Below are 26,256 nucleotides of genomic sequence, written 5' to 3' on the forward strand. Positions count from 1 at the left end.
TGGGGCAGCTTACAAATCAGGGAACATTAATTGCACAAGGAGCATAAACGTCAATATTAAAACACGAATAAGCAAGCCCAGCACTTTCAGAATTGTAAATTCAGTACTGTAAATACATTTACAGTGCTACAACAGTCCTTGTCTGTACAAATTGGACCGAAGGCTACTTCACTAAGTCTATTTTAAGTGAAAAATGACAAAATGGAGTGGAATGGTCTGGCAGGAGTATATGACCAGATGAATATTTGTAGTTAAGGGAGTATCTTATCCTTTTAGCTGCCTGGTAGGCAAGCACCCATGTTTTGATTTTGATGCAGTCGATGACTGGTGGCCAGAGGAGGGATCGGTGGAGTGGAGCAATGTGGGAGAGTTTGGGGATGTTGTGGACCAGTCTGGCAGCAACATTCCTTGATCAGTTTAGGGGGTTTGGTGGGCTGTGAGGCTGTAGTCCTATACAGCAGTAGTAGTATTGATTGGATTGTGGTGTGTGTTTTTTACTCAGACAGGAGATCTAAACAGATGAATGAATAATCAATTTGCTTTTCAAAAGAAACGAAACCAAGCTTACATTTTTGATCAGTCATGCTTTGTATTTTTGTATTTACCTCACCTACATTTACAGCACAGTATGCAGCCTGGATACAGTGGGTGTCTGTTAACCTACGGGGTGAGTAGTCTTTGTCAGAGGGAGTGAGACTACCAGAGAACAGATGAGACAGCACACTGCTTCTTACGAAGATTTCTAGTCTTCTGCATGAGTCAGACAGCTCAAATATAAAACTTGTTCTGAAGATAAAAGGAATAGCCTAGCCCACTCAGAAAGTGGTTCAATATAAGATGCTACAGTTCACTGCTGCAATTTCATGTTGTGGACATTCAGTCATGCTCTCAAAAATACCCCCGCTTACAGTGACCTACATAGCTTGCTCGCAGCATTGCTGTGATGTCATCGTTACAACCTCCAAGAACGTTGTCAAAGTGGTTTGTGTTGGCTGGACATGTACATATTTTTAAATCCACTGTCTGATTTCCTTCATATGACCCCTCCCAGAAGGGGTAGATGAGGCTGCTGTGAGTGACGGTAGTGTGTGACTCTGTACACGTCTGGATCCCACCCAACAAGTGTCCTTCAGTGCGGGTCCACAGTGTCTATTGGAGGAGATTAGCTGTCCCGCCTGTCACAGCACCCCCTCTCCAGGGGCTTGCACCCCTGCTTTCCAAAGCAGCGAGGATGGTGCGTGTTAGGCAGGCTGGGGTTATAACAGGAGAACTGGCAGCCAGGCTCTCTCTCCCGTGTGAAAAACCTCCGTCCAGGGGACCTCTGGGCGGCTTGAGCAGCGCAGGCCAGGGGCTCCTTTTCCAGACATGATGTCCGTGCCTTTGCGAAAACAATGCCCTCTGCTCTCATCATGCTCATCACATGACATCATCGTACTCCAAGCCCTCAAGCCGCAAGGCTATTGTGTTTGTTTTTTTGAGATTTTTTTTGTTTGTTTTGATCATTTTGCCAGCCTCTTTGTGGTATCTGCTGTCTTTTGAGGACCTTCTTGTACTGAAGAGTCATTGAGCGCTTGCCGTTGTATCACGGATATATCATACAGCCCCCTCTGTTTCAGGGGCTCCAATGCTACATGAACTAATACACTTGAGAGGTTTTTTTTCCGCTGCACCTAGGACAGAACGAGATCCCTTCCAAATCCTGAGGATAATTAAGAACATCTACCGTGTCCTCAGATTAAAAATGTGCAGTGTCAGGCAGCCTGAAGTGTGGCTGCACATCCGTTTCAGGCTTTCTGTCAGGAGCTCTGAAGTGAATGAAGCAGAAAAAAAGCTCCACATACAGCACCAATCCAAAGTTTGGACACAGCTGATTAAAATAATGCGAAACATGCATTTAAAGACATTTTGATCTAAAGACTTATGCGTAAATGGTTGAAATTTGTTTCTTAGGCAAATTTACATGATAAAGTTGATGCCGGTACATGAATTTATTTCCAAAAAAATGTATTTTTTAAAAAAACATTTGGCTACTTTGAAGAATGTAAAATATGATAGTTTTGATGTGTTTAACACTTTTTTGGTCACTGCATGATTCCATTTGTGTTATTTCACAGTTGTGATGTATTTACTATTATTCTAAAATGTGGAAAATCGTAAAAATAAAGAAAGAAAGCTGTGTCCAGACTTTGGACTGTATATGTGCTCAGGGTTGACCTCTAGACTGCTGCCTGTAGAGTGACATGTTATTGAAAAAGCTCTTTGTATTTTGCTGTTGTTGTTTGTTGGAAATGTAGGAGAGAGTGGCACAGTGGAGGGCTGATCCATGTGTGTGTGTGTGTGTGTGTGTGTTTAGCAGCCGTTGAACCAGAGCTGATGTTTGTATGTGTGTATTCTCTCTCAGTCAGCTGCTGGGCCAGGACTTCACAGAGACGCACTACAGTGAGGACGGGGAACCAGTAACCATCTCACCCAATAACACCGTAAGTTAAGCCTCCTTTCATCATTTCCCGGATTTCCCACAATCCCTCTCTGTAGTTCCTACCAGCCTGTTCTCATATACCTTCACATGATATTCCAGACATAAAGCTCCCTCACAGAGTCAGTCTCCTGTACTGCTTCTACTCAGCCAGGAAAGACATACAGTACACACACACACACACACACACACACACACACACAAACACACATTTTCACTGTCCAACCTTTCATGGATGTACAGCCTAGCTTCTTAGCTTCAGAAAATCTTTGAGATTTTAGGTTGAAAGATGGTGGGTCTTTAGTCTTACTCTTTAGATGACTCATTTAGTCATGTATACATCAGCTAGTACTGCTAGAGGAAGGATGCCAGTATCAACAAATATTGTAGAGATGGAGGCAACACAGAGATGAACTCAACCCAAAGTCATTTAACTCCGCTGGAGTAACGCACTCAGTTCATAACAGACCTTGAGTCTTGTCACCCCCTAGATATATATTATATTAACATAACATATTTTCTATTTTATATATTTCTATTTCATATATTTCATCGTTTCTATTTCATATTTATGTTAAAAGTTTCCATATAATTTTAACTTTCTATTCCTTTGCAGTGGAAGCTAAAGTTAACAGTTTTTAAATCTTCTTTTTCACTTTGGGGTAGGTGAAAAATGAAAAAAAAGGTCAAATTCTTTCAAGTTCATATCACACACTCAACAAAAAAAATCAATACCAAGTGAGTCCCCTTGCTTTTATTCGCCAGTGAAGAATGTGTTTTTATAACTTTATAAAATCCACACTTGTTAACGGAATAGTACATGACCTTTATCAATTTTTTATTCTGACAGAAATAGCAAGGAAAAGCTCTGGTGTTATTTTTCCCCCCCCACCAAAAATGCTGTATAAATTTTAAATGGCATCATTTGTCATTATTGCTGTGTCAGATGAACTTCGGCTTTCAAAAGCTTGTCATTGTTCCCTTTCTGAAGTTTTGAAGGCTTTATGCTGAAAGAGGGAGCACAGCTTTCTGAACTCCTCCAGTACAACCCGCCTCAGGTGCAGCAGACAGTCTAGTTCAGCTTCTGCCCGTCTCTCACCCCGTTCATCATCATATCCCAGCCTAGGCCTTGAGTAACCTCTCTAATAACTGGATTCCTCAGACAAACTTCATTGATTGGCATTTGCGTTTGCGGCGTGAGACGGCAGACCTCCCGAGGGCCGCTGCATATTGATCACCCCAGACTAGACGACCTCTAAATTCTTGCTTCGCTTTTGGTCATTCAGATGGATGAGTGGAATGGAAGAAAAAAGGGTAACAGGAAATGTGCTCAAACTGATTGTTCTGTGTTGTGTTGATGTACTTTTCAAGTGCACAGGCGGACTCTCAGAATGACTGAAGTGCACAGTCTCCCAAATAAAGCACATGGGTATGTACTGTACATCTGAACTGGAAGCCCTGTAAGTGTTTTTGGGTCGAGGCGCTGGTGTGCAGGTGTGTACCCATGTGAGTGCGTCCTTCATATGTGACCTTAAACCGAGGTCCTGACACATTGCAGTCATGAAAAGACCACATGGATCTTGAATCTTATTGATTTCCTTGTCAATTTTTCAGTTGGTTCCCTACATACATGTGTGTGCGCGCGCATGTTTGTTTGTGTGTACGTGGGTGATATAGATATTGATCTCCTTTACAGACATCACATGAGTAACCTAGTACTGCAGTGAGAGTCAGTGAGAATATCTGTGTTCGTAATGATATGAGTGGGGAATACTGTAGAACTATAAGATGAAAATGTAACAGACTTCAAACATAAGAAGAACATCACTTACCTTGATGATCAAAATTAAATTTTTACACTTCTTCATATTCAGGCACAACGGCACTGATTGACAGGCGCAAACCCAGGGGAAATGTTTGTTTCTTTTATGAAATGTAAATTTTTAAAATGTAAATACAGTACAATACATGGTGCTTTCTTGGTTGGTCCAAAGGTGTCAGTAGGTTTGGTTGAGAAATAATCACTGGCTTAACAGATATTAGATGGATCTAACATTCATACAGTTGCTAGTTTCAAGGTAAGGTTTTCTTTGTCCATTTTTTATAGGTTTGAATGGATTCAACAGCAGGTTAGACTTCCTGCATCCACACTCTTCAAATGTTCCGCTTATCAAGTAGAAGCTTTTAAAAAGCGGAACACAGGGCCTGTTGTGTAGACATCAGTTAGATTGGACTGTTGCTCAAAGCCTGCTGGGAGGTGACTTTTCACAGGGAACAAAAGAGACACACGTGGAAAGACGGGGAGAAGAAACTCCACACTCATGTACATGCTCAGAATCCATGAACAATGGTGGGACCAGCCCTATAACCCCACCCCGCCGGCGCATGTGGCAGGCCTCAATATTGTTTTCTTCACACCCCGTGCCTTTGCAGTTTGGCTAAATTAGCTAATTTCACGGTCTGATGAGCAGACAAATCCCTTTAAACAGTCAGGAATTGTCAGTTAGGCAGCCAATGAAGAGCAATAATTCCCCCACATTTTGACAGTTAGGCAAAAATCTTCTGCAGATGCGGTTGGGGGACTGGACTTAGTGTGATCACATCATTACAAGAGAAGTCAGATGGGGAACAAATGCGCAGCAAATTACAATGAGATAATGCTAGTTCAGGTTTTAGATGTTATTAATGATCCGTAGATAGGTTAAATAAGCACATACAGGCTGAGGGAAACAGTAATATGGCCTTGACAAAAATCAATTGATCGTTATGTTTGGCTTCTTTATCACCACTATAACTGCTGGAATTGTTAGGAATGTTTATGTTGTAAGTTACCATGAATACATTTATAGGTTATTAAGGATGTGTTGTGGAAACATTTAACTAGAGAGCTACCTCAGTGACAACAAAGTATGTGAGGTCTTTTACACACTCCAAAATGTCTAAGAATACAGACTAAGGTGGGGTCAATGTCATATGGCTGCTGGAAAAACACTTCTCATTTTCTGCCATTTCAACCACAAAGGACTTTATATGATATCGTTATCTCTCTGAAATTGCACTTTCAGTTCCATCTTAAGTGTTCGTTTTCGTCTTTTCAGTTTGTCTTTCAGGGACACCAGGCACTGTTTTTGTTAATTTGTTAAAGTCCATTTGATGAAATAACACAGTTGTCAGGTGAATTGACTGTGCTGAGGTGCATAATAATGATAGTCATAGGTGAATCAAAATTTATAAAATATGCAAATTTTATCCCCCATTGATTCCCATGAGACTTGGAGTGATTAACAGCACTGAAATTCAAGGAATGCTTGTGGAACACTGGTTGTGCAGTGTACTGGTGCCCTGGAATGCAGTAAGACCCATAAGGGGACATTTGGAACACAGTCTTCCGCTGGCCATTTCAAACAGCGGGAGCTTTTTGCCTCAGCATTGTTGCGATAGTTGAAATTACACGGTCTTGTTTATTTCAACAGCTCACTTTATTGTCCGCCCGAAATGTATGCTTTTCCACTGTGAGATTAATGGACACTTCCAAAGGTACGCCTTGCTCTAAAAGCCTTGTTTTTCTAACCAGCAATTATACATTAGGCCTTTCTTTTCTTCGAAAATGCAATGTGAAAATATTTGGATGGCTACGGGCTGGTAGTAAAGAAAGAAACTGTGCTAAAGAATAGGAATTGCCAGATTTGGATTAAGTCAGCGTTGCAAATTGCACCAACGTTAAGCTTAAGGCGTCATCAGTGTTTTACAAGTTGCATGTTGACTTGCGGTAGAATATGTCAAACACATGCCTCTTCTGTCTAGACGCTTGCAGCTGTGCATCAATCACCGGAGTCTCTCGCTGTCTGATAGGTGTTCCAGACTTTGCAGAGGTTTAGCAGTGCCACAGTAAACTGTTTGAGGCTGCATCCGAATGCACACATAGACTAGACATTATTAAACTAAATGTGGGTGAGTCACCTGTCACTTTCCTCTCACAAACTAGAGCACTGGATTCAGCCACACTGATGGTTTGGGAACAGATCAGATTGATTGTTCTACATTGAAGAAGGTTGCAAGTGCTGACATTAGGTGGAAACACAGATTAGTGGTATCTGGTGAGTGGGGTAAAACAAAATTGTCCGTCGATGAAATTGCTTCCCTCCAAGGACTTTTACCAGCAAGGCCTACATTTGCAGTAGTCAGCTGTATCTGTAAGCGGGGTGCCCATGGAGGAAAATGATTTCGGTATCATACATAATGTAACTTGTCTGTTAATGTCTGTTTAAGATGTGAAACCTCTTCTTCGCTCCCTCCCTCTCTGTCTCCTTCAACTCCCTCTGCCCCCAGGATCACTGTTTCTACCATGGCTATGTGAGTGGACATGCCAACTCCTGGGTCGCCCTCAGCACCTGTTCTGGAATCAGGTGAGTCAGGTGACTGAGGCATTGACTCATTCATGAGGTCTATTGACAAATTTGCGTGGTAAATTGTCTTGATCCATCGCACATGAATGTTCATTCTCCTTATGTTGATGTAGTGCATCAATTAGGGAATGATAAATGTTTAGCGCTTCCTCGGTGAGTTGAAATTAAGATTAATTGTGCAATTATCACTTATTAATATTAATAAAAGCAAATTACTGAAGAGCTGTCAGTCTTTAAAGCCGTAAATGGCGAATAACAAACCCACAGCTTGTTCTGATGATAGCGTCCCTGTTACTAAAGTTAAAGGATTGTTTTTTTATGTTTTCATATAATTTAAATGCAGTCATTGTATTTATTTCTATAATTAGTGCATTTGGTATTTTTTTCACACTCTTTAAAAATCTTAAAAACATCAGCTTAAACATCAGATGTATCAACTGCACAATTAACAACAAGCACATTAGACTAAACCAGCAATACAATTATAAATCAATTACTACATTACTAAATAAAGCAATGCAACAACTTTGTTTTATTTGAAAATAAGTGTCATTGTCAAAATATGTAAGCATACCTGTTATTTACACGTTTCATCTTGGTAGGCCTTTCAAGTGCAATATATTAAACAAATGCATGGAATTTGTGGAATCACCACAGTAGTTGTTTTTCTGTCCATAGTACATCACCAAATGGATACTCTCTATTAAAGTTGTGCTCTTCAGTGATACTCTTTAGTGAAGAACAGATAGGAGAAACTTGTAACAAAGTTTTGTTCAAATGTGGCACAGCATTTCTCATTACATATGGTGCAATAAGGAATATGCAGTAAACATAATACGCAACCATATGTGATTACATATGTTGTTTGTTGCTCTCACCAAAAGTCAAACAGCATAAGGTGTCAAAATGTCTCTCCATGAAGTCACAGTGCTGGATGTTCACTCTTTGGCTCTTTTGTTATGTTTTTGTGCTTGGATACACCTTATGCTATTTGACACAGTAAATGCTGTAGGTAACATTTGCAGTAATAAGTGCTGTGATCCATTTGAGAAGTAATAAACTGATGTCTTACAAGTTTTAGGTGTATTCCTCTATCTGTACCAATATCAGACTGGCCTTTTGAGTGTCCCATGGTACACCACTGCTACACTCCTCTGCAAATTGGTGCTTTAAAAAATAATGTTTATCATGAGATTTGAAGATGTCGCCACTTGGCATGAAAGTGTGCATTATATTAACACAGTTCAGAATTACATGGTGGTTATTATAGCTCTGCTCTGTTCACAAGGTGTCTGCCGTTCAGCCTCTCTCGGGTTGTCGGGTCAGCAAGCGAGAGTGGAGCGTGCAAGCAAATACATCTGTATTCGAATTTTTTTACTTCAGTCTGTGTAGAAAATTTGGTTGTGAAACTCAGAATAATAAGTGGATACTGGAGAACTTGGCCCGGGGGAGTGCCCTGATTGTGTGAGCAGATGTGAAACCTGAGAGAAGGTCTCTGAGTTCGAACATTTACCAAATTACAGGAGAGATTGAGGGAGAAATGGCACTGTCGCTTGCTGCTCCTGAGACAAGGCTTCTGGAAAAGGGGTCTAATAGTCACAGAGCAGCTTCCTGTCCCACCAAAATGTCACCGCTCAATTTGTAAGGAACACTGCAATAAAAAGTGGTCCAATCACTCCAGTGTTTGGCAAAAGGCCTCATTGGAAAGCAATCTCTTTTCTCTCTGTGTCTTCCATTACAGTCTTACATTTGAGCACCGAAGGTGGTGGGGTCAGTATTGTGAATGGAACCTGGTCACCTCTGAAACTCTCAAACAATATGGACAGTTAGTCCAAACCAAGTGGCATCTCTCTTAAATTTTTTAAAACATTTTTTTAGCAAACAAAACCCTGCCTAATATTTTCCTTTTGCTGTTTATTTTAAAGTTGGTATGTTGCTCATGTATCTTGGATCCAACAGCAAGCCACATGGGAATAAAAGCTCTGAAAGGCCTTATCTCAGACCTGAGCTAGATACAAGGCCCCTTTGAAGCAGACACTGTCTATCACATTTAAGACTGCTATAGATCACTTCTGATGAATGTTTGGTGTGTCAGTTTAAACTTAACAGGACCCATGTGAGGCAGATCCAAATATAGTCTCAAACATTACCCTCAGGGACCATTTCTCAAAAAGTCATTTTTCTATGAAACATGAGTGCATTTTTAACCCACACCAGTTTCCTGAGTCGGCACCCACTGTTTCATTGCCCCCCACCCCACCATTGAAAGGAAATGCCGTCATGGAAACAGAACTCCAACACGGAGAGCAAAATTGTCTACAGGTAATTTATTGTTGTGGCTTGATGTACACAGTGATGGTCTGCCCTCAAGGTAGGCAACTCACTGCTTCCCGGAATCCAGGGTGATTTTATTGGATTTTCTTGTTTAATTGGCGAGACATTATGGAAGTGTGGTTTTGCAGTTGTCATGTCATGAACTAATTAGCTTTTAAACATGTGCTGGGGCAGTAGCTTGCGTTTAAAGGGCTTTAAATTTTCCTGACCATAAAAAAGCAATAGGCCCGTACAGAGGCATGTGAAGCACCATGAAGTTCATCTCCCTCCCTTGATGCACAGACGGAGTGGCCAAGATGCTGTCAGACAGCTTTATTGAAATGAAAAATTTATGTTTGAAAATGTAGACATTTTTCATTACTTGAGTTCAGTCACAGATTTTAAACTCAATCCAACTTTAGTTAATAACCAATCAAACAGCCCACTCAGCAAATCTCAGTAAATAAAACTTTTTATGATACGTCTTGGGGGTTTTTTTCTTTAATAACGGTAGGCCTTTTGTTTCTTAAGTGTCGTATTTGTCTTTTGCGTGCACTTTTAACTCTGGCAAGTGCTGAGCCAAGAGACACAGTACCTACTCCACCGCTTCCTTCTGCTGAGCCGTACAAAGGCACTGCAAACTTCAGTCTGCTATTACAGTCCTACATAAAACATGCTCATATAGTTCCTGTAGTGTTGTAGACTGTTGAGTGCACACATATTGCAGTGAATGACTGACTTGTGAGAAAAGGTAGCTGTCGTGGCCCCTCAGCAGCAGGGCCGAGTTTGCGATCCCCCCTGAGAGAGGACAGACATCTAATCGATTCACCAATCCAGATCGTCACCTCAGCTCCATCGATCACCGCCATCTTGAAAAGTGGGCAGTGCCTTGACCACTCCAGTTCACTTCACCCTCCCCGGAAGGCACGGCGAAGAGAGCGATGCTACATTGTACGCCCCGGGTTAATTCTATAAAGCTGCCTTGTTGGGTGAAGGACAGAACATCGATTAACAGGACATAAAGGCAGCTTTCAGGAGCACTTCACAGTATGGCACGGCATTGTCCGTTCATAGTGTTGCTTAGTCACAGCGAATCTGTATAGTAATGAGAACTAATGTGCAGACAGGACAGGAAAATAGAGGTGAATAATTGCAGTTACGTTTATACAATACAGACGTTGGCTGATGTCAGACAGGTAGCAACTTCAATAACAGAACCCGTGTGGGAGCGGAGGTGTCTCATAGGGTCAAAGCTTATCCTGGTTTCCTGTAGCATGATGCATCTTGCTGCGTAAATGCATCCTCTAGTCTGTAATGTCAGGCTGTAACAGGGCCGTTACCTACAATGCAGCTCTTTTAGTGCACCCACCCTCTGGAGTGCCACGCAGAGAGAGCAGGGGCACTACCGATTGAAGCTTTGTATACCGTCAAATGGGTGGAGCCATTATTTGCTTCCGGTTGAAGCCGTCATTGCACAGCAATGAATTGATTGGTTCACAAAAGTCAGCAGTTGACAGAGCAAGATAGTGAAGCTCCACCGATTATGAGCTTCAGTCATGCCTCAATTTCCGTCACAGTGTCAGAACCTTCGGTTACACTCTGTGAGGGATTGGACCAACAATCTTCTAAGGTCAGAACAGAAGCTCAACAGCTAATCAAACCTCGTCCCAGAAGGCCAAATTTTCTAGACAAGTACCCAAGCTCCTATTTTAACAAAGTATTGCCTTGAATGAACCAATTGACCTTCCTTCCTTAGTTCTAACAGTGCGAATGTTATGAAAACAGCGTGGCTCTTCAGGGCTGCGGTTTCATACAGTAGTAAGAGATTAACTACAGGGCCACTGAACTGGTGACCTTAATTAAAGTGAGGTTAGTCTCCTGATTATGTGTATTGTACTAGAGCTGAATTGAGAGAAGGAAAAAAGGAGAGTAAAGGCAATATTTCATAAAGCTAACCAAATAAACTCAACAAACTGCCACGGTTCATCAAGAAAAAAAATAATTTTAGTGTCGTGATGGAAAGACATATTACATATCTTCATGCAATAAACTCTCTCATGTCATCTGGTGGGGATGCCTATGAACAGGCCCACACTGTAAGATGGCTTGTCTGTAGGCTGCATAAGCTCTTAACACCTGACTGCATTCTGGAATTTGAATGCAAGAATATGTAGAGAAAAGAAAATGTTGAGGAAAGGTGGGGCAATATATATACATAGGATCACAGGATCAGTCGTGTTCTATTTGTATTTGATTGTCTGAAAATGACTTATGAAGTTAGGACTAATGCCCAGGGGAAAAATGCATACCTGACATTACAATCAGAGCCTCTTTTTTTCTGGGACATGTGAATTCAGGCTAAGCTTCTGATGTAATTCAGTCTGAGGTGGCAGCCCAGCTGTTTTTTTTTGTTTTTAATGTGTCAAGCCGTGGTATGTATACAGAGAAACATAGAAGAGGGATTCATACGTACAGATTGAATGGATCATACATCTCATTCAAAGGTAGAATTGCTTGGGCCAGCCATGTTGGATCAGGATTTTAACATAATTATTTACTTACCAGAGAGTTTTACTTACTCACCCAGGTTGCTTGGCTTATGTTCCACCACACCCATCACTTATGTCGCACCTGAACCTTCTCTTATTTAGATCCCCTGATTTAAGTTCTACCTGTCCCCTCTCTCATCTAGACCACCATGTATCTGATGTTCTTCTCACAGGCCCACTTGTCTTCATGCTTTGCCGTGCTTTGCCAGTAGATGAGGCTATTATAGAGACATACAAGGCATTTCTATTGATTTACGATGGATTGCCTTGCTGTGGGATATAATGTGAGATGTGTTCACCCAGGCATGTGTCTGAATAATTGCTTGTTTTGATACCTCATTCAAAAATAAGCGAGTAAATGTCTCTCCACTCTGTGTGCCTGAAAACACACCTCATGCTGAGACGTTTCGGAACGTCCTAACCACCATTTTGTCTTCATTTATGTCAGTTTGTCATTTTACTCAGCAGAAAGAGGTGACATGTTTCCCTTAGAGCTTAATTGCTATAGACCTCCGTTCTCTGATCCAAGACTGTGCCTCATCTTATTCTCTGTGTTCTCTGGTTATTTGGCTTGAAGAGGTCAGATACCGAGGTTGCCTTTGGAATCAGTGCTGCTGCGGTAGAATCCAGTTGTGTTTTTATCCCACACAAACACCATTGTAATCAATACTAATCAGATTCGACTCAGGGATCTCAGCTTGTCTCCTGCCAGGATTTTATATAAAAAAAAAATCACCATCTATCTGCTGTGCAGAATATCTGAAGTAGTGAAGGCTAAGAAGGCTAAGATTTCCTGCACAAAACAAAAACACTAGGGATTCAGTTCTTTTTACTATGCATTTTATTTAGATGTTTTTTATTTTACTTTCACAAGTGACCTTGATATCCTTTTGATGGAAGGATGTGAAGTGTGACATAGTTCCGGTCTTTCTGCTTTTATTTCACGTGTATTAATTTAATAATAAAAACTGGATATAAGAGTGGATATCTTTGCTTGCTCACTAATAATAGACAATATAGACACATTTTCCACTGCAATGTGATATATGATAACAGGTTGTTTTGAGTACAAACAGTGTATGTTCCCAGTATTTTCGACTATACTCGGTAAAGTGTTTATTGAGGAGTGGGCGGGCGGATAGCTTTTTCATGGTCTGTGTAGATTTCAGGTAGCACCATTGAAATTCCTGCGGTAATGGACCTATGGTATAATTATCCTGTCATAATGGTTCCTGCAATTGTGTGTGTGTGCATCAGCAAAAATGTTTTTCCCCATCGCTGAACGTCTGTTTTCAATGATGAGGGATGTACCGAGCCTGATTACAAGGTCTGCTCCTACAATTACAGAATGGTTAAGCAGAGGCATGACCATCCACGGCCAATTACCAGCCCTGCGAAGTCCGCGCGGTGAAAGCAGAGGTCGTTAGAATTCTTTCCAGCGAGCCTCTGCTCTGTGATTGGGCTGTCGAGGCCAGATTCATTCCTGACTAATCCTGATGGAAGAGGGCTCTGCTTTGCCTCCGTATTTTATACCGGCACCAGACGGTGGGGTGCTGCCGGGCAGTTCTGCGTCAGAAGTGGCCTGTGGGACATTTGGCAATTTACAGATGGGCTCTATGAAGCTGGGCTCCTCCAGCACCGCCTGCTTATGGTCAAAAGAAAGCATTACCTTGATTGTATCAGGCTATTTTACATGAGATAATTACAGGGTGGTTTCAGAAGAGGAGAAAAGGCACACCAGGTGTCGGAGACTGAAAGTGCCATAATGTGCACTACTTCTTTTTCTTTATTATGAGTTCACATTTTATCTTTGTATATAATAAATGCAGTCCAGGGGTCCTCAATTACATCCCCTGGCAATCTAGTGTCAAAGAACAGTGTGAAGCCATCGTTAGGCCAAGAATTTCCAACACAAGCCTTAAAACTAACAGGAAGAAATGCACAATATTATATATCTACTGTAATTATAGCTATAAATCTATAAATTTGTTATTCTCAATGGAAATAAGCCTGGTGCCTTATTTTGTGTTGAAAAAAAGTTGTCCATGGACACAGTTTTTGTGAAACTGTTTTTATATGCTTGTGCTGTCTCTGTACGCTATTTGTGTGCTCTCCAACTGCATGGTTGTTGTTGGCATCTGCGTTTGGGACCTGGCACTTCACTGCCATGGCAACCCAGCGATGGATGCTTTTCTCCTAATTGTCAATATCTGCTGACAGTTGCTGCATTAAAGGGTAATGATTTTCTGAGGGCTGTGTGCAGGCCATAAATAAATCCTTTTCTTATTGGGAGCAGTCCTCTGATGTGGTCTGTGTAATTAAAAAAAAAAAATTAAACTGCCTCTTTGGTTCTTTGACCTCAATGCCTTTTCTTATGACGCAGGGGCCTGATTGTCTTGAACGTGAATGACAGCTACTACCTGGAACCAGCTGGAGGGCGGGACTCTCCTCATCACGTGATCTATCGCACAGAGCACCTGCCAACCAGAGGGGGTACATGCGGACACGGGCATCAGATTGGACACAGTGGCGTCATCTCCAGCCTCCTTAAACCTTTGCATCAAAGGGTGAGGGCAATGAAACCCTATGGTGGCAGTAGTGTGGGCGTAGGGAATAGGGACCTGTGTGTTCAAATCCAAGAAAAATGTGTGTATGGTAAAAAAATCTATGGCATGTGCATCACCCAGTAGTGGAATCTGTGAAAGGAATTTAGTCATCACAGGTTGAGCTGGATGTGGATTTTTTCATTATATCTTTCAAAATCATTTCCCTTTTAAGACTGGAATCTGTGGAGTTGGATTGGAAGAGGCAGATTAGTACTGCTGTTTTCAACCTTTTTAAGTATTTATATTAACTAGTTATCTGGTGACGATTCATAGTTTTAGTTGAGCCCAGACTGACAGCTTTATAATTATATTTATATTTGGTCTTCATCCTCATTGAACAAAACCATGCATTTTTGTTCCAGAGAGCAAATAAGCCTGTTGCATACATCAAAATAATATCCAACATATTGCAAAGCTTTTTATACATATTCTCCCTTTAACACATAGACAGGACATTTCACATTGCTTTGGCCATTCATCCCTCTTAATAGCTAGGGACAGTATGTCCATTTCCTTTCAATTAATCAAGCTCAGAGCCATTAAATGAGAGTTAAATGCAGAAAGAGGGCTGTTTTTGTGAGTTCAGCTGAGAGCACTAAGTCACTGACACAGTTTCTGCTGCTGGTCAGAGCTCAAACGGTTCACCCCATGGTATCTCTGTCTAGACGATTTTTCTTTTTTTTGGCCTTGAGGACACTCGGGCACTCTCATCCGGTTGGGGTCCAAGGTGCTGACCAGACTTGCATCCAGACAAAAATGTTTTCCCACTCCCTCAAATGAACAGCGGGGAATGGCTGGTTTATATGGTTACAAACACTACCGTGGGGTCATACACATCCCTCACCACCCTCCCACCACCACCTCTGTCTGCTCTCAGACTGCCGACAGTTTAGTTGCCTTTCACAGTGATGAGCTTGACTTTGTAGTTTCGCTTGAATTTGCTCTTCTTTGAGCTTCAAATAGGGAATGATGGAAGTGATTTACTTCTCGAGCAGGACAACTAATGTGTATTCCTTTCAAAGAGTAAACGCGTTGTTACTTCAAGAACACTTTATTTAATATTGGCTTCCTCCCCGATTTTAAATCATACGTTGTGTTATGTTTTATATTTTTATGTCATTATTTCTGTAATGATGTATAGAAAATGAATACGAATGAAGATTTCTTTATTATGCTATGCAATATTAAATCTGTCAGGCTGAATACTCTCAGCCAGTTGACAAACGAGGGTGGCTTGGACAAACGAGCCAGTTAAATTATATTATAATAGTAGTAATGAGAAAAAAATAAACCACAGAAAGCCGTACTCAGGGAGCTGTAGTTTGATGTGACAGTGTGCTTGGCCGTGAAGAGACAGCTGATTCAGGCCCTGTCGCTATCCATCATTGCAGGTGAGAAGAAACGCCTGGGGCACCACCAAGTACATGGAGCTTTATATTGTGGCTGACAGTATGCTGGTAAGCAAATGATCTCTTCAGTAAAGACAAGGGAAGGCTTGACATTTATAAATTCAAACAGAAATGTAAAAGATCTCATAGCAGGCACTCTTGAAAGTTGGTTGTAAAAAAATTTTTAAAATCCTTGATTGTACTGACATATCTGAAGTGGAGAGCATTAAAAAGTCTAATGAACAGAAAGAAGAAAGGGCTAGTGCCCGCATATAGCAGGTCAAACTGCCTTCACTGGGGTGGGGTGGCCTTACCTGCTTTGTATAGGCAATAACCTTTTGTTCCCTCCAATATTTTTTTGACATTTTAACTGTGATAACAGGTTGGGTATTATTTGTCCGTTGCCATTCCTGTTCAGCTCATAAATGGGCTATGAGCTCATAAAGGGAGAGCACGACTGTGTGCAATGGGCACAGTTTTACATAATGCCTCTTCCCCCCCTCAGCCTCAATGATGAAGGAAGGATCCAGGATATTCACCATTGTGTCAAGTGTTCTCGCATTAATCAGGCAATCAAAACATATTTATTACAGAGCATTTGTACAATTCTATTTTCACAAAGTGCTGGACACAGTGCATTTTTATGACAGAATTGAAAACCGAGAAAACACAGAGAGAAAAAAATGAGAACTGATTCCCCTGACCCCAGGGAAATGTGGTGTAGAGCACTCCTGTAAAGCAGTAGAATAGAAACAATGAAACAGAAACAGATGAAGGCTGGTAGATGAATGTCTGTCGGTTCACTACGTAAATAAAGACGCTGTTGAGCAGCTGGAGGGATGGCCATCAGTGGGATTTAGCAGGCTACAGGTCATCTAGCTGTGGCTTAGCGAGTGATCCTGGGGTCTTCTTCTCCAACGGAGGCCACGGTTTCCTGTGCAGTGATGCAGAGTGGTCCAGTAATTCAGGGATGATGCTCTTCGTGGCGATCTCTCGGTAGCTGGGGGGGAGCTGGGCTGAAGGTGCACCTGGTGCTCAGGAGAATTACAGGGTATGCACTGGAAAATGGGTATGCTCCTTCTGCCCCCATCTCACTATAAGAAACAAATTGCTGTGTGGGAGGGGAGAATAGCAAATGATGGTTAGATTGTGCCTGGCCACGGGGTCAGTGTGGGTACAGAGAATGAATAACAAGAGCAGCACGCCGTCCTTGTGTTCCACGGCTGGACATGTGTTCTAATAATGTTCGCACTGCGTTTCTTTAACGCCGCTGAGGTTGTGGCAGTGTCGCAGTGATGTCCAGGATGTCACCACTTCACACTCTCCTCATTCGTCTCCCAGATAATTAAACCGACAGTCTGCTCAAGCTGATCTAAACAGGCAAATCGTGATATTCATAAAATGTGGCCTTGTGAACACAACGCTTGATAAGATAAAAAAAAAAATGGACGGCTGCTGACCAAGAGGATATGACAGCAGGGCTTTGGGCTGTGTATGAGCAGTACTGTAATGTAAGGATCCAAGAAAGCAGCCAATGAGGAGACCTGGGTCTGTTGTGTAAAAATGAATCCTTCCTCACTTAGTCATGGCGCTATCATGCCATTTTTATGGTCAGTGTACAAGGTCTACGGTGTACAGACCCAAAATTGTTATCAGGTTCTCTTCAGTCATGGTCAATTCTGTTTTTCATAACAGAAATGGATGCATAGACGTAATGGAATTCATTAAATTTCATTAAATTTCATTAGAAGATCCACATCAAAATGAACACGAACATCAAAATGAACACAGCTCACCCTTTTTCCGAGGCACTTTAATGTTCCTAGAATTATGGTTACTTTGGGCCACAGCCAGAATGATTTGAAACTTTGAACAGCTTGCAAATCACAGAATTGCAGCCCTTTGCTTAATAGGAGGCTATTTTTCATGAACGGAACAAATAGGACTTTGACAGGAAAAAAGCCACCCTTGGGTTGATAGATGTCATTTGCCCTCAGTTGGTGTGTAAAGGTTTTGAATTTGGGCACAGTCTTAGTTCCCAGTGTTCATTTCCGAGAGAAGTCTTCTCCTGAGAAAATGAATCTTTGATGGCTAACTGAAGTGGAGTCTTGTTTTCCAGAAATCATCCCTGAATCATTGGCTGATACACCATCATTATGAATAGCTATTGTGTCTGTGTGTGTGTTTTTTTTTTCAAGGCCAAGTGTCATTTTTCACGAAGCGCCTTAATTTGTTTTCTGAGAGCTGCTATTTTAGGTCTTCAATTTATGTTCCCTTAATGGTGGAAGGCGCTGTGAACCTCCTCATCTTGTTTTAATTCAGTACAGAAGACAAAACAGCGACCTTGGAAAAACAAAACAGAGGATCATGGAGATTGCCAATTACGTTGATAAGGTAAGGCTGAATCCGGCTCAATTTGGGCTCCTCAGCTTTATTGTATATTTGTGTTATGCCTTTTTTTGTGTCCCAAGGACGAAGAGGGCTTCTTCAGCTATTGTTGCAAATTTAATTGGAAGCATTTTTCTGTTTAAAAGGAATTGTCTGTTATGCAATGCTGGGATTAGTTGGGTCTTGCATTCAGTCTAGGTCTCTTGAAGATGCATGATGTGGGGAAAAAAGGTGCATTGGCATTAAATTTGTAGACCAGAAATTCATTTCTGCAGTTAATATATACAGCTAATGACAAGACTGATAATGTAGATAGCTTCAGACTTAGCCAGTTTGACTGACTCTTACCCCCAGCATATTGTTGTACATAATCACATAACACAAAGAGCAAGTGGTAGTATATAATAATAATAATTATTGTTATAATAATGGTCTTGATCCAACGAGAGCAGCTTGTAGGCGTAGAAACTTACACGGATTCATTATTGCAAGTTTTTCTCTTTCAGTAAATATTGTTAACAGACTAGGCAGTGCAAGTAATGTCTTGCACAAGTTCTGTCAGTGACTTGATAGGGTGTTATAGTCCCTTATTTATAAGGAACTTAAAGCCCCATTAACATCAGATTTAGTGGGTAAAGTTCATTCTGTGTAACACTAGAGGGCTTTCCTGAGCATTTGACCAGCTGGTCCCTTTCTCACTGAAGTGTCCAGACCTGTGTCACTTTCTCCAATTCAGAAGGTGAAGCGTGGTGCATCACTGTGGACTAAAGGATGTTTGAGTTTTGAGTGTGTCACATTAGTGCATTTCAAAATGTGGGAAGGTAATGTCCACTTTTCTGTCTTGTTGGTGATGTCATCACCGTTATTGCTCTGTTCTTTGCTATCTGATACAAATAAAACTGAATGTTATTTACATACAGGAAGCAGTGTGTAAATTCTCCATCTGCTGGGTTTAATAATGTGAGCACATATTTCCTCTGCTGAATTATCCATCATTGCAGAATTAGACTGTCAGAACAGCAGTAAGGTACATTTTAAATTTTGTGCTCCATCTGTCCTGTGCTAGCCAGAGTGTGAGGAACAGGTAAGTTAAAGAGAAAGTCAGGCCAATGAAAACACCAAAATGCTGGAGCTGAGTGTCGCCAGACAAAGTGAATTTTACTCCCATTAGGTTAGTTGTTATGCTGTTCAGCACAGTGGTCTTTGTAATAAGTAATTTAAGTCCACAACACATTTACAAATGACTCGGACAAATGACTCTGCAAATGTAAAGTCAGGGTTTGAATTTTTTGTCCCAAAGACTTTCATCATTCATTATTTTACATTATATTACATATATTTAGCAGAGGTTCTTATCCAGAGTGACTTCCAGCACAAGAGAACAAAGGTGTATCCATTCAAGGTGAATGCACAACAGTGTCAGACCAGACTAACAACACTCCCAGACCAGTGAGTGTGAGCATAACACTATTCAAGCCCTACCACAAGTTAACTTGTGCAACCTGACTAGACAAGGGAAGCCAAGTATACTACTATACATCATTAACTAGATTACGCTGAAAAGTAATTGATTGTTTATCTGTTATTATTATTATTATTATTATAAGCACAGACATAGTGTATGTTCTCCATTATCAAATGAAGACTATGTAGATCAGTCGTGAAAAGAGTCTTGCTTCGCTGATCCAGTTCTACAGGGCCCTGAACATCCGCGTGCCGCTGATTGGACTGGAAGTGTGGACAGAGCGGGACCAGTGCATCGTGAGTGAGGAGCCCAACGCCACACTCTGGTCCTTCTTGCAGTGGCGACAGAAGCTTAAGTCTCGCAAAAGGCATGACAATGCCCAGCTACTCACGTGAGTATCAGGACACTAGTACTGACTTTGGATCAGTACTTTGGGGGCGCTCTAACTAGAGCCCATACATGTGTTTATACATATATTTGCTGAGTATGTATTGATAGAGATAAATAGATAGATAGACCTAGTCTAGTCTGTATCTGGTCAAAAACAGGATTATGCCTTTTTAGGCAGTAAAGACAAGACTCTACCTATAGTCACATCAGTGTTGATTACAGGAAGATTCATGCCACTAATTTTCTCTGGCAAGATAATCTGTGTGTTTTGCCCAGCACGCTTCAGTGAGTTTGCAAACATATGGCAGCTCGACTGACAACGAACAGTTGACAGCCCAACTGAAAGATTAGAGCACTTCACACTTGCATCTGAGGGTGCTCCTTTTTCAATTGTCAGCTCTTTATAATCCTTCCCCCCAGTGATCTAAATGACAGTTGCACAGACTGTGCCCAAATTAAAAGCACCTAGAGGGAGGAGGTGCCCCCACTGCAAGCTGATGGATATCAGTGAGGGTGAGAAGAAAGGCCCTGTGAGGACTTGTGTAAGGATGGAGAATGAAGCTCTGTGAGTGAGACCCTGTGAGTGAGACCCTGTGTGAGGGTGGAGAGTGAGTTAATGCCCTGTGCTGTTTGTATTGCAGGGGGGTGATATTCAAGGGCACCACCATTGGCATGGCGCCCCTGGAGGGCATGTGCAGTCATGAGAACTCAGGAGGCATCAACGTGGTACGTATCGCCGTGCGCGCGGCTCCTAATTACCACAGCAAACAACGCGAGCAGATCGGAGCAGAGGGGCCGGCCAGGTCGATACCTTGTTGCTGTTTGATTATCTCCTAATGGCCTCCATTAGCTCTCCCTCCACGGCGGTAAAAGACTTCCAGAATACAAATAGGCAGGGCCTCCCAGGAGAACTTAAAGGGTTGCTCCAAGTGACTGAAGGTACAGGCAATAAATGATGTCCTGTCAGCTGCGACCAGGAAACGTTGCCCTCAGACACACAAGGTCCACAGGCTTCAATCAATGATAAATCATCATTATTGTCACTATCAAAACCGACAGCCTTATGATTACAGCTCGAGCCACCAAACACAGAGTAAGGTACCCTCAGCACAGTACACTCACCACTGTAGCCATCCGGAAGAACTTGCTAATACCAAACTCACTTAGTTAGCCATTAAATGCTGGCGTTATCTTAAGTTACCTGGGGTTATACAGTCCATATTGACATATGTGATTTATACAGGAGAAGCTGGCTCATTAAATATGTAGTAATGTCCATTTGTGAAAAAATATGTCCTGGGATTGAATACATTAAGAACAATAATGCCAGCTTCCACTGGAACATTTTGAAGTTGGAAAATAATGCTAATGGATATGTTAGTGATTATGCGGTGATTGTAGTAAAGTTGCTAAAGCAATCATGAGACTGATGAATATCAGCATTTTTGAGTACAATGGCTAATAGAGGTAGTGCAAATACATTTATCAAAACCTCTGTTCACTTTCTGTGTTCCCTGTGACTGATTGTAATGCATGTAACATAGACATAGGTACGTGGTGGTTCAGAATCTTCTTGTGGAAGTGATGAATTATATTTAAGTAAAGGCTATGACTCACTCAAACCCTGTACCATAAGCCTGCTTAGCATATAGATTTCTCTACTGATTGATGATTATGAGTTTGACTTTAATAGCATTGACTTGATTTTGCTTTTGCTGGCTTTCTGTCACTCACCTGCTCATGAACTCACTCGCTCACTCACCCCCTCACTCACTGACTGATTCACTCACTCATTCACTGATTAACTGACTAACTCACTCACTCACTCATTCATTGACTGACTGACTGATTGACTCACTCACTCACTCTCTCAGGACCACTCGGAGTTGCCCATCGGGGCGGCGGCCACCATGGCCCATGAGATAGGCCACAACTTCGGCATGAGCCACGACAACGAGGGCTGCTGCGTGGAGGCCACGCCCGAGCAGGGGGGCTGTGTGATGGCTGCCGCCACCGGGTAAGTGAAAGACCAAGGGCCTCTGATGCACTGTCTGCATTGCTGCGGGTTGGAGATGTGTTGCATGGCAACTGTAACATGGCACATGGCACAGCTGTAACATCTCCCCTCCATTGATGGAACTGTGACAAGCCAAGCCATGCCAGTACTGGGCTATAATACAATATGACATTACACAGATTTGAATAGAAGGAGAGACACAAATTGTTAAAGACACTCAAGTGGAAGTATGTTACCTGGACTTCAGATATGTTTTTTATTAATAATATTTCTAAGAATAATGCATTTTCTAGATATAGCACTACTTGGTTTTTATTCTGGAGTAAATGTAAAATTAGTGCAGCTATCAATACTTTTATGTTGCTTGAGAGAGAAAGAATGAATGACTGCTAAAAACACAGCAATTTTACTGGGTGGTTTAGTGATGTTGGTTTTGATTGCTAGATGGTTAACTACACCTCACAGAGTATGAAACAGAACCGCCTGTTAAATTTCCTACTTCCTGACAGCCATTAGGCAATTGCGTCAGCCTTGACGGGAAAAAGCATGTCGCGTCAGGCAAATTACAAGTACCGTGTCTCTGCTTAGCGTTAGCGTGCACGCTCTCCTCCCGACAGGCACCCCTTCCCGCGCGTCTTCAGCCGCTGCAGCAAGAGGGACCTGGACAACTACTTCCAGAAGGGCGGGGGCATGTGCCTCTTCAACATGCCCAACATGAAGGACCTGGTGGGGGGCCGGCGCTGCGGGAACGGCTTCGTGGAAGAGGGAGAGGAGTGCGACTGCGGAGAGCCGGAGGTGAGGCCGGCGCCGCTCGGGCTGGGTCACCTGCTTACCCCTCCTTCACTGCTAGAGCTGGTTTGCTGCTTTTTTTAGCATTTTCCATATGTTTTTTTTAGTCTGTTTCACCCTGTTTTGGAACCAGTTGTGGAACATTAGGTTCGCCTCTCCCGCAACACCCTCTGTGCTCGGACAGAAGCCCTGAGGCGTGACGAATGCAATCCTCTGAAACACTCCCACGCAGCCAGCAGCTATTTTTCTACGCTGCAAGCCCCACAGTGCGCTGCAGTCCAACCAGCCCTGGTTGGAGGACAGACGCGTCTCCAGTGATGTCATCCAAGTGACTTCCAGGCCCCTTGCGAGCTGCTAAGTGGTGCCACGGTGACGGGATAAGGGGACCCTGGCTGACAAATCCCACCCAGCCCTGACAGAATGAAGCTAATTGTGTCCTGCCACTGTGGACTGCTGGTCAGCAAAAGCCCCAGCTCAGACTGGAACCCATTTCTGGGCTGTAGGGCTCGGCCTGTGCTCTGAATAAATCCCTTAATGGTGAAGCCACTTGGGAGTCCCTCATCTGTCACTTTAAGCCATCAATTTAAGTCAGGGGCAAAGCCTTAAATCACTCCAAGTCAGGGATGGGCCTCTTAGCCCTGTCTTATTCAAATATTTATTGGTGTTGCAAGGTATAAGTTATTCACTCATTGTATCTAAAATGTCACTTTAAAAACAGTGTGAATCTGAGTTTCAAGGAGTTTCCTCCTCTTTTCTCTCGGGGACATTCATAATGTAGATATTGTGTGAGACCGTGTCATACGTGGGAGCATGTTGCAAATAAAAACTGAGTATCAGAGTGCTGTCACAGCAAGTTTGTTCTATGACTTGTCAGCCACTCTTGCCACCTATCCCCACATTGTTGCATACAAAGAATTGGTGTTGCTAAGTAAACGAAACTGTTCAGAAAGTGCAATACTGTGCACTTTGTGTAAGGGCTTCAATACACTGAAATGACAGTGCCTGACGCGATGGGATTAAGGCAGTGTTTACAAGTCACCTTCCCCATGTCACACGCCTGTTGCTTAGCAATTCCACCAGTCAGGTCTCAGCACGTCTCAGCGCAGCTTGACAATATGTGCCAGTCGTCCATATCCATGCCGTCTGTGGCACAGCCTTAAATAACATCTCCCTAACTGTCCTGCTCAGCCTATGAAACAGGACCATTTGCACAGCTTTTCTCAGTAGCACCCTACGGCACATAAACCAAGATAGTTTACACAGTTGTCAAAACTATTTGAATTCTGGCCAGTCGATTGAGAGGGTGTACCAGGCCAAGTGCTGGAGCAGAACCTTAGAATGAATGATACAGCACCAGGCAAAAGTTTGGACATACCTGATTAAAATAATGAGAAACATGCATTCAGAGACATTTTGATCTAAATACTTAATCTAAATTCTTAAATGCTTGAAATGTGTTTCTTAGACAAATGTAATTGGTGAAGTTGATGTCTATGCATGAATTTCTTTCCAAAAAAATTAATCAAAGGAATATTTTTTGCCTATTTTGAAAAATCTAAAATCTAAGATAGTTTTGATTTGTTTTAAGACTTTTTTAGTCACTGCACAATTCCATTTGTGTTATTTCATAGCTTTCATGTCTTTAATATTATTCTAAAATGTGGAAAGTAGTGAAAAATAAAGAAAGAAAAGTATGTCCAAACTTTTGACGGGTTCTGTATGTTTTCAAAAATGTACTGCTCCCATAATGGTAGGAGCCAGAGAAACGCCTAGAAACAAGTTGTAAGATGATCAAGAAGTAATGCGGTTGTACTCCGTTCAGGCACATACAAGTGCTGTTTGCTTTGGCACATCAGTGCACTCAATGAGCTCTGCATACTCTTGTGAATGGCTTTGGCAGGCGAAAACGTTGCGAAATTACAGTCAAAGTCATTTGTCAGAATATGTAGATTGCTGCCCACATACTGTTGCCTTTGTCATGTCATAAGTGGACCGTAGCCCAGTGTTTTCCCTAGCTTGTGAACTGCATTCGTACATATGTCAGCGTTTTCTGTACCAATCAGGAAAACGTACACGGTGACATACTCTGTGATGATGTGATTGTGAACAGTGTGATAGTGGTATTCATACAAATTCATTTAAGATATGGCCATGTTTTGGAAACTGATTGACATTCTTCAATTCTTTGTCCAGACTATGGGATGCTACAACTGTAAACCCTGAAAGCTGTTTTAAGGACTGGGCTCTATTCACATAGTATTTTGGCAGTTAGACTGCGCACATGTTAAAGTACTCACAAAGCACTGAGAATTCCTACATTGCTCATTTACAAGATTCGCTGGGTTCAACCCAAAACTTGAAACTCCAATGCATGGTTTGCAATTCTGAAGGTTCGGTGGACAATTAAAATTGTCCTCTCTAGTGTGTTATTATTATTGTTATTACAAGATAACATGTACTGTGTAAATCTAGTCTACCTGGTTTGAGTTACCAGCTGAGAGGTGTGTCCCAAAGATGTACATAACCTTCTTTGTACTCCTTTGCCTATTGGGCAGCTTGATTTAGGATGCAAACCCAGTGAGGAAGTCCCTGTTAAATGTTATTTAAGTTGGTTCACACAGAGAATGGAGCTTTGATGGTTAATTCACAGATAATGAGCTCTTGAAAAACTTGTCTCACCTTGAAAACAATACAACACATTATCCATATTCATAATTGTGGAAAGGAACTGCAAATGTTGTGTTTTCACTTTAATTAAAGTGAGTGCTTCTTTAGTTAATTATGCATAAAATACAATACAGTTATGACTTATTTTTTTTTTCTTTGACAGATAAATTACTCAATTATCCAGTGAACCAATGTGCAGTTATTATGACTGAACTGATGCAAACAGATTGACAAAAATACTCATTTATTTTCTCCCACTTGAACATCTTGTAGAAATGAGTAGAGGCATCATTTCAAACCCACAATTGCCGAGCACATGGAGTGTCCTTGAGTGTTTTTTTTTCATGTAATTCACTGTAGGTGTCTATTCAGTGTAACATGTACATTGTGGAAACTTTCCATCCGAAGCACTTCACATCCCAGGAAATGTAATGTATGAATATCTGTCAGGCCAGTGTGTTGTAGCCCAATGCAGAGGAAAGAAGCTTTCTTCCTTACGCTGCCTGTTGGGTCTCTACCTGTGGTTTAAAATGCAGGTAATTGGCTTTTAGCCCCCTCATAAGTGTAAAACCACAGCTTGTTGAAGAGTACCATGGCAACTGCCAGTATCATTCGCTCTGTGTATGTGGCTGAATTCAGCCTTTTTTGCTTCTCTTTTGCCACACAGTTTGGGAGCGGAATGCAAGGTGCAGGGTCTCTGACACACAGAGACTGTGACCCCATCTTTGGGTATACATTGGCTTGTGTGTGTGTGTGTGTGTGTGTGTGTGTGTGTGTGTGTGTGTGTGTGTGTGTTTGTGTG

At 41.9% G+C, this 26,256-nt stretch overlaps 1 protein-coding gene across 1 annotated transcript in view; it reads left to right on the forward strand.

Annotated features, from left to right (window-relative positions):
• Positions 1-26,256, forward strand: part of LOC118769627 (disintegrin and metalloproteinase domain-containing protein 33-like) — a 92,904-nt gene that overhangs the window by 51,955 nt on the left and 14,693 nt on the right. Inside the window, exons 4-12 of the mRNA XM_036516833.1 lie at positions 2,402-2,480; positions 6,806-6,882; positions 14,128-14,311; positions 15,742-15,807; positions 18,061-18,132; positions 19,816-19,982; positions 20,623-20,707; positions 21,856-21,998; positions 22,616-22,793. Of these exons, the coding sequence (XP_036372726.1) occupies positions 2,402-2,480; positions 6,806-6,882; positions 14,128-14,311; positions 15,742-15,807; positions 18,061-18,132; positions 19,816-19,982; positions 20,623-20,707; positions 21,856-21,998; positions 22,616-22,793 (1,051 nt within the window). The remainder of the gene's footprint in view (positions 1-2,401; positions 2,481-6,805; positions 6,883-14,127; positions 14,312-15,741; positions 15,808-18,060; positions 18,133-19,815; positions 19,983-20,622; positions 20,708-21,855; positions 21,999-22,615; positions 22,794-26,256) is intronic.

This window comes from Megalops cyprinoides, chromosome 22 (assembly GCF_013368585.1).
Source record: "Megalops cyprinoides isolate fMegCyp1 chromosome 22, fMegCyp1.pri, whole genome shotgun sequence".
Taxonomy (NCBI): domain Eukaryota; kingdom Metazoa; phylum Chordata; class Actinopteri; order Elopiformes; family Megalopidae; genus Megalops; species Megalops cyprinoides.